Source organism: Trichoplax adhaerens, genomic scaffold (assembly GCF_000150275.1).
Source record: "Trichoplax adhaerens TRIADscaffold_19 genomic scaffold, whole genome shotgun sequence".
Classification (NCBI taxonomy): domain Eukaryota; kingdom Metazoa; phylum Placozoa; class Uniplacotomia; order Trichoplacea; family Trichoplacidae; genus Trichoplax; species Trichoplax adhaerens.
The window spans coordinates 240,204-257,850 of record NW_002060961.1 but is presented as its reverse complement, the minus strand read 5'-3'; the positions used below and the strand labels follow the sequence as shown (position 1 = coordinate 257,850).

At 34.2% G+C, this 17,647-nt stretch overlaps 3 protein-coding genes across 3 annotated transcripts; 2 read left to right on the top strand and 1 right to left on the bottom strand.

Annotated features, from left to right (window-relative positions):
- Nucleotides 1–5,156: 5,156 nt before the first annotated feature.
- Nucleotides 5,157–5,798, top strand: TRIADDRAFT_4685 (uncharacterized protein; the record flags this gene model as incomplete). The annotated part of the gene is made up of 1 exon (XM_002116949.1): nucleotides 5,157–5,798. A coding segment is annotated over one exon (642 nt), but the record flags the coding sequence as incomplete, so codon positions are not given.
- Nucleotides 5,799–9,501: 3,703 nt separating this feature from the next.
- On the bottom strand, nucleotides 9,502–11,428 carry TRIADDRAFT_31752 (uncharacterized protein; the record flags this gene model as incomplete). Its single annotated transcript, XM_002116887.1, has 3 exons — nucleotides 9,502–9,625; nucleotides 9,898–10,013; nucleotides 11,363–11,428. 3 exons carry the CDS (start codon nucleotides 11,426–11,428, stop codon nucleotides 9,502–9,504), a joined length of 306 nt encoding a protein of 101 aa, XP_002116923.1.
- A 1,433-nt stretch (nucleotides 11,429–12,861) lies between these two features.
- TRIADDRAFT_60952 (uncharacterized protein) lies at nucleotides 12,862–15,942 on the top strand (the record flags this gene model as incomplete). Its single annotated transcript, XM_002116948.1, has 11 exons — nucleotides 12,862–12,971; nucleotides 13,361–13,445; nucleotides 13,612–13,780; nucleotides 13,890–13,969; nucleotides 14,076–14,163; nucleotides 14,278–14,369; nucleotides 14,449–14,517; nucleotides 14,791–14,912; nucleotides 15,024–15,106; nucleotides 15,205–15,482; nucleotides 15,751–15,942. 11 exons carry the CDS (start codon nucleotides 12,862–12,864, stop codon nucleotides 15,940–15,942), a joined length of 1,368 nt encoding a protein of 455 aa, XP_002116984.1.
- Nucleotides 15,943–17,647: the final 1,705 nt, after the last annotated feature.

Below are 17,647 nucleotides of genomic sequence, written 5' to 3'. Positions count from 1 at the left end.
ATGGTATAGTTGCTGTTGTTCCTTTGCATCAATAAAAATAAAGTATACCGAATGAGATTGTAATTAAATTAGATAAATGAAACTTTACAAATAGTACTTCATAAGTTTCCCTTAATTAATCTATCTGCTGTATTTAGTCTATCTATAGTTTATCTATGGTTATTTTTAGAGTATTTTTTATATGTAATATATTGTTCTGAATTAACTTTTGATAGGATGATTATACACCTCTTCATTTGGCTACATGGGAAGGTCACGTTGATTGTATTCGTCTCCTCTTAAGAAATGATGCGAGTCTAAATGCAGTTAGCAAGGTAGATCGATTGATAATTTAGCTCAATGAATCTATTTATTTGGCTTGTAATTCTTACAACTTAAGCAGAATTTTCCTAACGATATCAATAGGTATCGTATACATTGTTTTTGATAGTTTATTAAGTAACAGATTGTATAACTGTGACACATTTGATTAATTCTAAAATAATTTTTCAAAAGAGAGGTCAAACTGCACATGATATAGCTGTAGAAGTAGGCCATTCTGAAGTTGCGGATATTCTAGCAAAGGCAGACAATAAGGTATACATGTAAACGTTGCAGTAATTTGTTATGAACTAGTGGGAATAATCATGGATTGAGTTAATAAAGGTAACAATATTGAAGTTGATAGCGTTAGAGTACAACGCTTTCATACAGAAATCCAGCATTATGGATTATTATCAACTATAGCAATTAGTTTATTCAATGCTACAGCTGGGAACATCGGATTTTTGAAACTTATAGAAAAACTTTAGATGATGCATTCTATGCTGTTTTGCGATTTATATGACATTAATTATACAATTACTTCTAGCATCGTTACCGCATAAATAGTATTCCCAAATACAGTACATTGATCGCTTTAATTAACAGAAACTGGATAATATATTTCTTGTCTTTTTTATATTACTGACGAAATTTGGGCTAAATGTTAAAAGAGCCACTTACGCGTATTTTTCTCTTTGTGACTTCAGAACGCATGACTTGATGGATGTCATTAAGAAAATAGTAGAATTTAGCAAATTTCCCGTATCACTTCAGCCGTGATTGAATTAACGACTGCTTTTATACGTGGCATCTGTAAAGGATTGTCGTAATTAGAGCTGGTTTCTGTATTACATATAAGAATTTAGATGTAATCAATGAGTAAGGTAATATTATCATTCACCTGCGATACTGTATTGGAATGTATTATCGAATAAGACTTATATTCCATTTTACCTACATAAGAAATTGAATTGAATTTTACCAAATAATGTATGTAAATGGTTACATTAGAAGTGTATAGGAGGATATCGCTGTTCACATAAAATGCCGTGGTTGTTTGATATTCGGTACAATGATTGAATGTTCTCGGTTAACGCCAAATTGTATTTAGTGCATTGTAGTTCAAGATGTTTATCGTAACCCTTACTTCAACATTAAACATTTCCCTAATGTACAACTCGAATAACAACTCATATGCTTTAAACTTGATTTATCCCATTCTATGCGTCTATAATCAATCAAGCGACGCCAGTATTATGGCTTAGCAGTACTTTTTACTGCAGTGAGTAGGACTGTGATTGTGTATATAAACGTACTAGTTTATTTTAAGTTCAATGGTCGTATAATGACTTGAGTAGTGTAGATTTCATCAGATGGACTACTAGGAAGAGAAATTTCTAGTAATTTATGCCATAATTCTCAAAAATAAAACAATCCAATGGTATAAGTAACGTACGTATACACAATATACAAAATGATCGTGCAGTGCTAGTTATGACGTAGTCAAAAAATGTATCAAATGCTAAAAATGTATACTGTCCCAGTATACCATTGCTTTCAAGCGCTCGATAGAAAAACTTTGGAAACAGGATCGAAATGAATCCATCATGTTTTGAGTCAATGTTCATAAATGATGTAATATGCTACTGTAGTAACGTAGCGGTGATAGGAGATTCAATCTGAGACGTAGATTAAGGGGTTATAGTTTGAAATGAATTCTGCCTAGCTTCAAGATTTCAATAAATATCATTGAGGTAAAAGAATCGATAGTGAAAATAATTTATTGTCAATGGAGATGGGGAGTATCCATTATGTCAAAATCGATCTATTGTGAATCTCCATTAATGCATTTGTTCTCGTGATTCACGGTTTCGCACATGGCATCATTATTGCTAGCCATTGGACAAAAGTAGCGTAGAAGTACATCGCATAAAAGCAATTATTTTTATTATTACTTTTGGGTATTGTACAGTGCACATTTGCTACTAAGCTATTATTGCAATTCATCAGATCGTCACTTCTAGTTGCATCTGTGGTGTTGCAGTCATAAACCGATTAAAAAAAAATAAATTAAGAACGACGAAGTTAATGGTACAGGACTGTAGTGCAATCTGTACGGGACTGTAAGCCTGTGGAATAGGCCCGCTATCTCTAGCTTTATCGTCGTTTGTTTCAATGACTGCTACCATACGTATTGAAGTAATGTAGAAGAACGCTTTACTAGCTTTATCTTTATTCGTTTCAATGACTTCTACCATACGTAATGAAGTAATGTAGAAGAACACTTTACTAGCTTGATCTTCATTTGTTTCAATGACTTCTACCATACGTATTGAAGTAATGTAGAAGAACGCTTTACAGTATTCAGTGGAGTGAACCAGCCACGCGCTGTACGGTGAACGCAGTAGCCATTCGATCTGTGCCCTCTAGGTGAAAAAGGCGACTCGGTGAGGTAAAAAGGATAAAACCTTTTTGGCCTCAGTGATTTCGACAGCATTGGAAGGGCTGAAAAGTTGTGCGCCATATTTTACAACCGTGTCAACAGGGACCCCTACCGATAAAATTGCACCTCCAAAGCCCAAAAGTCGTGACAGTGTCCAATACCGAAACCGGATAATTTACCGTATTCAATGAATTTGACGGCGTAAAATATTCAATCCACCCTCGTAATATCAAAGCAGATAGTTTATTGCATTCGATTCATTTTACGGTGTATAGGATTGAACGCTGCAAAGTGTTGGAATTCACCGTCGTCCTATCCAATCTACATTGATGTCATCCTATACTACTCCATTGTACAGCGGTAAATTGTCGACGTCGAATTGTCCTAGACCGGTCCAAATACCTCAAAAGTCACGGTTGAAAACCTGCGTAATAAGTACTGTACTGTAGTGTATGATGCCATTGGAAAATCATCTTACCCTGGCGCCATATTGTGCCATGTACTGTACAGTGTGTATCAAAGTATTTTGTCACTTTGAAAAGCATCAACCAGTGATTTTAATAAGCAAATACTGATTAATATATCATTCTATTATAGCTTTACTGTACATGTATTTTGAAAGAAAAATATGGCCCGAAAGTGACAAAATGTTATGGTACACCCTGCATAGTATCCGTCCGGTGCCGTCCAGTCCTAATAGGATTGTATGAAGCACTGCAGTATAGTGTACAGTGCACAGTATTTCAAGGTCTCTAGTGTAAAGTACTGTATTCTACCGTATTTTACAGTAATCTCGGTACAGTAAGTACTGTACGGCTACTGTACTGGAAGTGTTCCGCGTAATCTAGTCTTGTCCATACGCTACCATTGACCAACAAGACTAGTACAGTACACTGAGTACAGTACAGTAATACGGTATTCCATGGTCAAACTGTGTTGTTTCTTGTTGAATGAGCTGGTTGCTGAGCGCTCATTTTTTCCAGTGGTGAAGTTGGAGTTACTCTTGCAAGATTGCAAGTCGTGAATTATAATTAGGCAATCATTTAGGATCGATGTGGTCTATGATATTCCTAATTTGATGACGTTCAGTATTGTAAGGTAGTCAATAAACTAGTCGTGTAAGCTCACGTCATTCAATTGCTGGGTGCATGAGTACTGGAGCGATGATATCACAGCTCAGCCAGTAACCCTAGTGGTGAGTGTTTGGAGATCCAAGACATCACTAGTTTACCCTTTACACCTGTTTAAGTACACTTGTATTGACCCTAGTTGAAGTCTGCTTGTCAATCAGTCGTGCTATTTTGCCTACTGTACTTGTACTATACAGTACATCCTTTTAACTTGGCAATAACTTGATCATTTCCAAATGATTGCCTACAAGTGCAACATGATGTCATGATGAGTAGTGTGGAGAATTATCCTTTACAATGATTACGTCTACTGGCTCATCCAGTATCAAAGTACAATACTAGACTGCAGTTGACAGTAGTACTGTCCTTTTTGCACCAATGAATGATTCGTCCCTTCTACAAACAGATTGGGCATGGTCGCAGTACACTAGTACACTATACTATCCACTGAGTGTCCATCAACTCCATCTCCAGCTGAAAGAAGAGAAAATTTCATCTTTTACTGTACTGTCCAGTAAAACCAAACTCAAAAAGTTTCTTGCCAATTTTTCCACCATCGGATTTCACCTGGGACAACTGGACACCGGAAAGACGACAGCAGAGCACAGTACTATCCTGTACAGTGTACAGTATGGAAGTATGATACCTTATACTGTACACTGTAGGCACTGTACTGTAGACGATCTGCGCGTGAGGACTCGTCATCCTCCTCGAATACTTTTTACTCTGATGGTTTCACTGCTGTCCTTGTCGTCATTGGCGGTGGTGCGTTAGCAATTAAGGCCAATTTAGGGGCATCTTCAACTTGATCCAATTGATCGAACGACTTGATCGTTCAGTATTTTTTGACTAACATGAGGTTACGTTTAGTTTTATCCACAAGTTTAACTATTTGCTTATTGGTTTATGTGGGTATATTTGTCGTATCGCACACGGGAAAGTCGACACCGATTCAAAGACAAGGGGCTAAAGGAAACGATGGTGCGCCGGTTGCTGGTCAAAATGAAGTCAGTAACGGTAATAACCATGATAATAATGATAAAGGTAAGGCTGATGCACATCAAAAGGATACTAAACTAGACAAGGAGAAGAATGGCTCTTCTAAGAAGACATCCAAGGTGACAAAATTTATTCGAAGACCTTTTAATATGACTGCACCAAAGCATGTCCTTGGTAAAGCAAAGCGTTGTAAATTTCCTCGCCACATTACCATTCGATTATTACCCGGTCCTCGTCAACCGGTTCAAATCAATCATGTCACCAAGTATACGCCAGCTCCTTGTACATCGCAAGCCATTGTCATGCTAGTTATTAATAGTAAACCTGAAAATTTCGAATTACGTAAAGCTATTCGTCGATCATGGGGTAATGGCAAACGCTTTACCGAAATCTATGGAGCACCAAACGCTTGGCGGGTCATCTTCTCCATTGGATCGACTGGTATACAAGATGGCGATGCACAATTACAAGCCGAGTATAAGCAATATCAAGATTTATTACTTGGCGATTTTGTCGACAATGAGCGCAACATGTCCAGGAAGACGTTAATGGGTATTCATTGGAGTTATATTTATTGCCAGCCCTTATTTTTGTATAAAGGTAATGATAACGCTTTTGTCAATGCTCCGCGAATGTTTGAATTTCTGGGTTGGCTAATTATAAGACGTAAACTCAGCCGATTATGGCATGGTCAGGTTGAGCACGATTGGCGTTTTCATGTTCCTAATCGTGATCCATATGATCCAAAATATGCTTCCAAAGTAGAATTTCCTGGCAATTATTATCCTCCATTTTTTCAAGGTTATGGGACGGTCATGAGTCGTGATGTTGCTCGAGATTTAATCATTGCATCAGATTCTGTTCCTTTACTACAATGTTCCGATGGTATCTACCTTGGTTTGCTGGCTAGAAAGTGTGGCATTGATTTAATTCATAATAAACGATTTCATCTAAAGTGGCCTATCTTACAGAAGAAAGTCATCCATTACACGCGGCACGATGTCAACGGCTATCTTGTCATTAACAATATTGCTTCTGCTAATCAACATATACGGATGAATCTTTTAGCACATGCAATGATGAAAACTGAGCATTGTTGGTTTACACGTGTACTGGATCCGGATCCAGATTCTTAATAGGATTGTCATAGATTAATCTTCAGACTGGCTGATAGCGACTACTAACGCTTGAAAAAGAGATAACACAATATATCCACCATTGGTATAGGATTGTAGTAGACAACAAGCTCTGCCACTCTGTAGTATTTGTATCAATATCCAGTTTTTGGATTTGAAAGAGGACCGGGACCAATACCTCCTATATGTTAAAAGAGATCCAATTTTATGGACTTAAACTCTGTAAAACTATTGTTATAATAGTATCAATCAGATACGGCTGGTACTATCTGAGCTATTTTTATGAATTACATAAATGTATAAATTGTATTGTACCAATTCAAGCTGAATACGACCTTGATATACTATACGCTCAATATCGATTATGTTGAGAAGCGAAAGAGGTTGTATTACACTCTTATGGTGTAGTAAAACTTTCCTTACAGTACTATTACCTGCAATAATACCAAACAGACTGATTTATTACTATTCTGTTATGCCTGTAAATTGGACCACTATCAAGATAAAATTTCTACCTAGTAGCTCGTAATCTAGTAAGTTAATAACTGCTTGCTAGATACTTGAAATGAAATTAATACTTTATGCTTCTGTCCTTTATAGTATGTATGTCACTATACGGACTTTTTTGTATTATTATTTTTATTTTATTCAAACCTGGAATTTTCACCGTAAATACAAAATTTTTATTGCCATTGAATTCTCTCTCCATCAAGCGTGGTATGCCATTTGATGCATATATTAATTCTATATGGTACAATGACAAACCTAGCGAACGGCTTGCAGCTTGTAATAAATGTATATTATTATTGAAGCGAGATGAGATAAATTTTAATTTAATCAAATGTTATCACCATTCTAATACTGTAGATATGCTTGTTTTAGGACTGTGCACGTATATTGTGATCTTTTCAGATTCTGCGATAAAGTTGATTGACAATTAATAACACTACGTTAATTAACATCCTATAGCGTTAGTTTGTTTTTAAAATACTTCTCAATCGAAGTTATTGAGCTTTCATGTATCGTACAAATACTACAATAATTAGATACACTAGACTCACCTGTGAAATGAATAGTTAGAACATGCTGATATTTGCATTGTCTTGTAAACCATCGCTGCTTTCATAAATTTCATGATGGCCAAATCGTTTTATAATTGAATATTGAATTTCAAAGTAAATCATAATGTATAATTGAATTATTTACCACTGGTTTACATAGTATTATAGAGATAGTGCACAGGGCCTATATATAATTTATATGATCTATCAATAGGTTTGTTGTAATATGAAGACTTCAAGTTTGCAATGTATTGTAAGTATATGTATTTATAGGATTGTCAGCTGGAATAGCTGTTCTTATGTTCATATAATCGAATCTGTATTGTGTAAGAAGTGATTTTAAGCCAATTTAGAGGGTTATGAATGGGAATAAAGGTCTATAAAAATGCAAGCGATGAACTAAATATTTCCAATTTGGCCTACGCTAAAATACAGTTTGCCAAGATGTTCATCTTGACTGATAAATTTAGCCTGCTGGGCAAGTCAAGTTATGATTTTATAGCAGGCAATATCTGAAAACTAAAAGCTATCTTTACGATTTAGCATATACATGTAGGCTCATATTCAAAGATCAAAAATTTCGTTAACAGTTCTATTTCGAAAAAAACAACGGTCCATCGTATTTGCAGCTGATAAATAATTTGTGAGATTAGCCAGGTAGTAGGTTTTTTAAAAATTTGATTTGAATAAGATGCTTTAGTGAAACCTGAATTTAGTACTTTCACAATCTGATTAATGAATGTGCTCAACATAGCTCCAATTATACTTACAAATTTGATTGTTCTTCATTGAGAAATCAATGAAATGAAAATTACATCTACGAAATATTATGTAAGCTTTCATAATTGGTCTGTACGCTTTAAGTTAATTATTAGCTAGCGCAATGTTTACCTGCACTCATACAGTATTTGCTTTCAGTACTACGGTAGCCTAAAATACGTACTTGTAATATCTCCATAAGAAAATATAATATGGTTGCTTAATACGATAGATGAACATACAAGGTGTGAGATTGATAATTAGATTTGAAACTCAGTTGTACCAATGTGTCATAGTTTCGTACCGAACTGCTTCTGGAACCGCGCTTTAAGGATTGCAAACGCACAAAGTTTTTGCCCCGAGCTTATACTTGAGAATAGTGCGCGCACTCTAAAAGATTACCGATATAGATTGAAGATTTATTTTACTTTGAAAAGGGGTTTTGTTGATTCCACCAAAATTTCCATAGCCAAGCACAAATAACTTCAGAAACTTTTCATCTGTTAACTCAGCAATATACAGTATTTCCGTTTTATTTATTTCATTGAGTGCTCCATAATAATTTAAATAAGCTAGTCAGGGCTACAATTTCTATTACTTTATAACTGCATGGGTGCAATACATACACTAAGTGATGTAGCAAATCATTAAAAATGCGATCTAGTTTTAATTAACAAAGATCACTGTCGTGCAATACGCACAAAATATCTGTATACATTAAAGACAAATACACGATCTTGTGCAATTAGTAATAGATCTCCAAGATAATGCACTGTTCAGTCTATCATTTTATAAAATATTTACATAATTCTCACGTCTTGCATTGAAAATATTTTCAATATTATCAATAACAATAATTATTGGTAATAGCGCATTAATCATTCAGGACATTCTAACACCAGGAAGAGAGAGAGAGATACGCAATGTCATGGTTAGCCAGTGGAATATCGCCTCCGATAACAGGAATTCAGACTAATCTTCCTAAAGTATCATTACATAAAAAAATGAGTAACAGTCGCTGTATGGTGAAATACAGAACAGAAGAAATAACCTGATGGACGTCGTTTTGTGCTCCAACGCGCGCAATTTTTTTCTTTAGTTTCTCTTCGGATCTAAGATCAAAGGAAGATACATTGTCATTGATTATAATAGCATGTAAATCAACGTGAAATTTGAATTGGATATATATATATATATATAACATAAATACAACATGTATAACGAATCATAAAGTCTAGTCAATTTATAGCGCTTACTTGTTATGACGATTTTTTCGCTTTTTCTTCTGTGATATATCTACCAATACGATAATAACCAAGAACTGTGTGAAAACATTGCTTAAAGCGAAAATGCACTGGAATTTTATTGTAATTGACTTACTTTCTTTACTATCAACTGTTTTACGTTCTTCTTCGGGTAGAACTGGTTCTTTAGTTTCTACTTGATGGCTAACAGTTTCAGGTACAACTGGTTCAGCTAATGTTATGAGGAAGGAGATTTTAAATTTTCTATTTGCAAGGAAAGCCAGCATGTAGAAGTTTATCAAGGTTAAAGATTACAGTAATGTTATAACTAACCATTTTCATTGTTGAGCTCTTGTGTGAGTGGGTTTATCTATAAAATCATAATGTATCAGTATGAAGTTTCGTGACAAGTTGAAAGTTGTCACGTTAGGAGGTGGCTAAAATATATTCATTTACCAGATTGTGTCTTGATGTGACGGAAGACTTGGAGAATAGTCTTTCACTTTCTTTAAATTTACGGTTTCGTCTTTCGATTTTTTGATTCGTGGATCTAGAATTGCAGAAATATTTGTTTGAGATTGATCTGCAAGTAACAGAAGCTCCTTGTTGATGTACCGTGATTAATTATACAATACACTAGATTGCCTGAGGGAGACATCTTGGTAAGTTTGGCAATAAAAGCCATCAAAATTAATTACTTATTAGTAGGATATATTCAATCAGAAAGGTAAGAGGATTTACTGTTGCTTCTATACATACAATGTCTTGCAGAAGATTGATTAGCAATAGTAGAACAAAATCATTTATCACTCTTATTCTTACTTATTATTAGCAAGAAAACGGTCCCATCCTCTAATAACATTGCCATAGAGGTATGTATCTTCCAAATAGCTGCTTTCAAAATTATAGATTTGCTTCTCTAAATTGTTCAAGTCCTCCTAGTTATTGAAAATCAATTGAAATTGTGAACGTAGAAATGTATATAGTGTACTGTGTGATATCTAGAAATCCGCAATAAAATAACAAGCTGTAATGGACTCGACAAGGTCATGGTGTTACAAGACGTCAAAGAAATTGGCTCATAACGTTTAGGTTACGGAATTGAAAACCTATTGGACTTGTAAGTAATTTCGATGCCTACTAATAGGAGCAAAATTTGAAATTTGACGTTAACAAGTGATTGTATCTCGATTTATGCTCTTCTGTGCTAATAGAGCCTATTTCTAGTTGCAGCTGAACTTGCAAGGGAAACGAGCTTTCACAGTAGATTGATAGCTATCGCAATCACTCTCAGCAGCCTAAATATGCCTACAGCACACTATGCTCGTAGACCTTCACAATCTCCATATATGCAGTCGACTACTGTCGAATCCTATTGCGTTGTGTTGTAGCTACATCAACCAGCAGTGGTACAGCACTGCATTTTATTTATTTTATTCTGAATGATTTGATAGTCTTGATTAGAACTTCTTCTGCACGAGACTGTTATTAATATGGCTAGGTCAAGATTTTGATGTAAAACTTGGAATCAGTTCCTTTTCTACTGTAATGGATATGCTGTAAAGATTGAAAGTTCATCACTGCCTGAGAAGGACTATTCCTATTCTCTATTGATGTGGTTGTTGATGTCTATTGCACTGTACTCTACAGCATTCATAGAAGTCATTTTTTCAGGTTGATTCCTGCTACTTCGTCTCCATTCCCTGTTATATTGCTTTGCTTCGATGCACTACTCGACTGACAATAAAGGCAGTATACTACAGTAAAATAACATTATTTCTCAAGGAGAACTGGGTATTACAGCAGTATAATCCATGATTTGCCTTTATAATTCACAAATTTAGTTGTAATTTCCATCTCACCAACGTACATCAATCGAATTGGATCAAAATTGGTAAGAAAGATTCTCTTTCAACGAGAGAAATGCTGCAGTAAGGACTGAATTGGGTCCCTTGAAGTAATGATTATTGTCCTGGACTGAAGACTACTGTTGGACAACCTCATACTGTAGCAGGGAGTGAGTTTATGTAAGTACCTTGTAGACCATACTAGTGATACTACGAGCAGGACCACAATCGTTTCCAGTACCGTACCGTACTGTACTGGTCTTAACGCATTGTCCATCACTGTAGTGACTGTTTTTGGGGGGGAAATTGCTCTTTACATTGAGTGAAAAACGTTCACTTATTGCTATCCTGGATCGATCATTGAATATTGAGAAAGATTCGATATACAGGGACGATAAGAGCATAGAATTTTTAAAGAAATAACATAGAGTAAAGGTTACCGTTAAAGTTATCTTCTTTTTAATGAGATCCGCAAGCTCGTTCTTGAGATCTTTGGTTGCCGCCATTTTAATCCAGACCACGGCGCAAGCGTATTCTGGCATGGCTGATCCTGGGTCCAGTATTTAAATTGCAGGCGATCCGTACTGTTCAACGTCCATCATTCGCTGTTTGGTGACATTAGTTTTGCCAACATGGTCTACCGTATTGCAGAGTGTAGTCTGAATAGTAGTTAGGAATATTAGCAAAAATAATGTCACTACTGACCTGACAGCACAGCGGACAGTGTACAGTACTGTACAATGCACAACCAGAGCAGGATTATACTGTACCCTACCGTACATTGTACACTGTACACGACCATGATTGTACCAAATCATTGCTACGGCCGTCCTCCCATCCGAACCGTTACTAGGATACCGTTACAAATTGCACAGAGTTCGCAAAAGTGCCACTGCAATTATACTGGACATCTTATACTACACAGCAGTACTTGAAGCAGGGTGATTACTGTAAGCAGAGAAAATATTCGTTTACTACAGTATACCTATATCATGTATTTATTAATAAATAATAATATGAAAATAAATCGGCGTACATAACAATATTTCATCCCTGACTCTATCGAGGTTCACCTTAGGATATACGCGTATTGATGCAGTAAATACATGTATGGAGGAAGTGATTTAACCTTGATTAATTAATGAAGTTACTGCGGAAATTTCTTAAAATAGTGAAGGTGCACAATTCTCTTTAGATAGTGTTAGCTTCTAACTTTAGTTCTTCCATATACAGTACTGGTGGTATTCATGAGTATTCTCGTACGTGAAGACTAGCTTGCAATCTGCACTTACACAGCAATAACAATACTGTATTATCAACTGAAGGAAATAAACGTATCGGCAAATTGGGTATGTACTGTATGAAATATATAAAATTCTAGTAAATCAGCTTAAAGTAGCATAGTCAGAATTTGTTTATACGCCATTGGCATGTGAAATCGCCTAGCAAAAGGACACTTTTATACAGTACTCCAAAATTTTTCAGGAATCATTTTTAGATATGGAAATGGATATCAGTATAATGTAATATCTTGCTACAGTAAATAACATATTTCTATTTCATATCAGGCAAGTGAAGGGGTAGGAAGGTAGCTTATTGCAGATAGATTTCGACTAATTATAATTACAAAGATCAAAATAAATACAGTGGAGGTAAGTCCAATACTATAATTCTCATTATGCCTATTCAGCTTAATTTAACTTTATCTACGTTATACCAGATAAAACGTATTCAATTAATTGTCAAAAGAATAATACTATTCGTACTTTTAGTAAGCGCAATATTCGGTACACAGGGTCAAGTTTACTTTCTAGCTTTGGGTTATAGATCCAATTGACCATCTTTCACATTAAAAACGGATAACTGTCTTTACGATTGTAGAAACTGTATGATGACTACAAGAAAGTGATTGACTTTTCTTCTTAGGAAGCTATTAACTATGGGGAAAAATGATAAAAATGACGGTAAAAAGAAAAAGACTAAGAAAAAGCGCAAAAACCACAAAGTGAATGAACTAATTCAGATGAGAGAGACTATGATTGAAATACAGTAAGTATGGTGCTTTTGGTGTAAGTTAAGCATAGTTACACCTCGGAAACATTTTTATATGCCTCAATTGCAATCTTCGGAATCATCTCTTTCTTATTTGAAGAAGCTGTTTAAGTATAAAATAACCATTATCTAGCATAGCCATACTGGAATATCCTTAGAATGGAACAGTGAAATAAATATTTCATAATATAGCACTGTTATTGAATTTTAAGCTTGATTCACTGCTAGCGTACGGTACATCATTTAAATTTATACTTATGGAGAAATGTTTGATGTTTGATGATTGATGTAATAATGACCTCAACCATGCAAATAAGAGCACCTAAGCTTAATTAGAAAAATATTCTTATTGGTTGATTGTAAGTTTTTTATAATATATAATGTAGAATTGCTGGTAAAGAGAAGTTAATAGAAGAAACACAAGGAACTCTTCGAGATTATCAAGAAAAAAGTAAAATATTGAAAGATAGGGTCAGTCTCTTAGAATTTATTAGCTCCTATATTTTTATTAATGAGATAAAGCAATATTGCTACTTCATTAATTGATTAAATATTTACTCTCACGTTGATACGAAACCTTATGTGTGAGCCAGCACAATATTTTTCCTTAACAGTAAATTATAATTATTGCTATTAGAATAAAAAATTAAAAATAGAACAACTACACCATATGAAGCAGCTTTTAAAGCAGTCGAAAGAACGAGATCTGAACTTACAAAAAGTTGAGGAAGTAGGGTATGAGGTGGTAGAAAAAGCATTTCAAGATAAATTAGCCACAGCTCGGCAAGAAGAGCGAGATATTGAGGGTATTCTCTTATTCTTTAGAAGCTAATATAACAACAACTTAGACACAACATTATTACCAGATCTGATGTATTAGCAAAATAGCTTTTAAAACTGTGATATTTTTCTTAGAAATGATTGAGGAAATTAGAAGACGGGATGCAATTATTCAGTTGACACAAGCTGAAGTTGATCAGTTAGTAGATTATCGGGTCAGTTTAAACTCAGTGGAATAATGACATATCTGATTGCATCCAGATCTAGATTGTGCTTATTCGTAAATACTTATGTTCTCCGATTTATTTCTGCTAATTTTAGGAATATGGCCAGTTTGAACATAAAAAGCAGATAGAAATTTTAGTTCAGGAACTAAAGGATATTGACATGAAATTCGAAGAAATGGCAGGTAGGTTGGATAAGGATTAGATTTAGGATTATCTTACTTTGAACAAAGTCAAAAACGGTTTTGGTGATTATTAGTTACAAATAAATATTTATTCATACATTACAACAAATATAGATCATGCAAGAAAGGCTGTAGAATCTGAAAAGAACGAATTACAACGATCAACAGAACTCCAGCTTAACAAACAGAAGGATATTGCAACTGAGGTAGCGAAAGAAGTCTTATTGGGCACTACTTGCCAGTAGATGTGAATCTTGATATTAATTTTACTCGTGTTTTGAAAAGGTTGCACTTCAAAATATGGATAAAACAAATCATGTGGAAATAAAAGATAATCAATGGATGAAGAAAGAGGTAAAATCTCCTAAAAAGCTACATAAAATTACTTTATTCAATTAATAATGAGATTTATAACTTATGAACGATCTTTCCCTTGACATCAACTTTCATTCCTACCGTGTTTGGTTAGCATTCAAACACAAAATATGTATCAGTATTTGCTTGCTAAGTAGTTTTAATCCTTGCTAAATTAGTTACTGTAAATAAAATTAAAAATAAACCGAAATATCACATTTTCCTTCGTAAATGGATATAATTTGAATGTATTCAATATTTATCTTTTGGTAGATTGCATTGTATCAAGAAGAACATGAAAAATTGACGAGGCTAGTTGAAGAAATAGAAAGCAAGAATCTACATGCAATGGGAACGCTTTTCGATAGCAAGGCAGCTGATCTTAGGATTTCCAAGTAAGGCGTTGTATATCAGCATCACTTTGCCAATATTCCTAGATTTCATATCAGGTAGTTGATTAAGATTAGCAGCTTGCCATAGATCTATTATTTTTCTATGCTTTGTAGAAAATTTTATCTCAATTTTGGTGAAAAAGACCGAACAGATGATCCTCAGAATGATCCTTACGCATATGGTTTAAGCGATCAAGGTAATGAGCTCAAATACATATATGTTTAAGTTATTTATAAAAGTATTAAAATTCTTCAAGTACTTACTGCGGTTGTAATTGATTGCTTTCCATAACAGATAAACTTGAAGTTGCTTTGGATAAACTTGATATTGCCAAAAGAGATTATACGCAGCCTCAGGAAATTTTGCATAATTCCTTTGATTATCAGCAATTATCAACATTTGATAGCGGATCTATAAAAGTTTCCGATTTTCTAAGTCAAAGTGATAAAACTCTAGGGATAAGCGATAGTAAAAATAAAGTTCAAGATACGACAGAGTTTGAAGCTGATTTTACTGAAAGTAGCGAAGATGACGATGATCCATTTTTAGATCTGGAAGATGAAGATTTCGAGGTGTGTGCGACATTGTTTCTTGATTTTATTCAAATTTCTGCTTTGCTAAAATCATGATGTACTTGTATTAGTATATCCTATCGTTGAGAATCATTAGTATGTGTAGCTGATATGGGATAAATTGAAAATTAATTTAACATTTGCAATATGTATTGCATAGCAAACAAATAGGACCTTCTGTACTGCCATTATACACGTAGCGTTTTCGCTATGAGGTAAAAGTATTGACTCTAGTTAACTTATTATTCGGAAAACAATTTTCCTTCAGGATTACTTGCGTCTTGGGCCTATGGAATTGAAATTATTATCGGTTATTGGAGTGAGGAAGCCAATTCATAAAGTTACAATTGATCGTGAAGATGAAAGTCGACCCGAAGATGATCTATCATTAAATGCTTCTTGGCCGGTCAATCATAAAATGCTGAAAGGAGTTGTAAAATCAAATTCCAGGATATCGTGAATTGCCAGTCATTTACAACTAAATTACTGTAGCTTTTCAATTTTCTATAGCATTTTTATAAATCGCTTGATTGATATTGTAAAATTGATCAACAATAATTATAGTGAAATGAATAGGATACTGTATTGGTTATTTATTATGCAGTATATCCATAGTAATGAAATGACTAGAGTATCCTATTTTGCATCATTTACCGACCATATAGATCTTTTTATTCAGTAACGCTCGGAGATTAGAACAGTGATAAAACCTATTCTATTTGCTATGGAAAATACAATACAGCGCTCATAATTATCGTATATGCTGCGATCCGTATACGATATCAATAATTAATTATAATTTTCGTCATGCGGTAAAAACGACAATGTATTCGTATGTATTCTTGGGATACATCGACATGTATAAATATGTCCGTATAAAATAATAAATATCGCTTTAGCTCTATAGATAAAAGAATATATTTTGAATTATTTCTGAATACGGTAGGACCACTTTAAATATACTATTCTACCTTAGTTATAGTCATCTCTGTTATATCTTGTACTCAAATCGACAAGACAATCTTCTCTTGTTATTAACGACCACAATCATAAAATTCATTCATGCATATAAATAATTAATCTAAACATTATGTCAATGCAATGTGCTGTAATCGTGCTCAGTTCTCAACTTCAAGTTATTTTTACAGAGAGTATTTCTATATTACATTCTCTCATAGTAAAGCGTATACGCAACACACGTACAAATTAATAACATTATTCACATAGTTCTACTCAACTTCACTTATTATCAATAACGTGAGGTCGGTATACGACAATGATGCAATTAGTGCATCATTATGGTATTCTCTATTACTGTGCTTACAATTTATTAATTGTTAGGCTGATCCTCTAGCAAACGTATTGACAGTTGTATTTATACCTATAGTAAATCTAAAAATATAACGTCCTACTACAATGATACTACAGATTCGATGTGTTTCATTCTTTAGATCGCTATCATGAAATTACGATTTATCAATTTCAGTGACGCTGTTATGTCATTTTCAATTTGTTTTTGCTTCATTAGGCCTATTCTATTTCATCATCTCTAACCAATAGAAGTACACAATATATTAATACGCGTATACAGTATATTCTACCATGGAGTACTAAATACTTCGTAGTCCATGACTCTACTATCAACTGTTGGTAATCTGCAAGTTTTCAGAATTTCTTGAAATATTGACATATCTTCCATTTTGTTATACGTATACTGTATGCCTCGTATAGCATGCAATGTTTACACTACACCTAGTCATTCTTTGTCAAAAAGTTCATCGCTCTGATTTGATAAATTCATACCCGTGTCATAGTTCTAGTAGCTATTGTACTCATATAAAACTACTCACGATACAGTTGATAGTCATTAAATTACTTAGATATGATAAAAAAATTCAATAGTTTATCGGACAACTCGTCTCCTAGCAATAGGTACTTATTCGATATTGTTTTTTTTAGAAGGCTTCAAATGGAAAGTAATGGCGAAATTACAGAATTTTAGGGTGTTGAGGGTACAATGAAAGTGGCGCTTGCAATGAATGATAGTCGATACAAGACGGCCATATTAACTCAATTTGGATCGCACGAATTGACAGTTATGCCGTTCGAGTTGAATTACTTAAAAAGATATGATAAAAAAATTCAATATTTTATCGGACAACTCG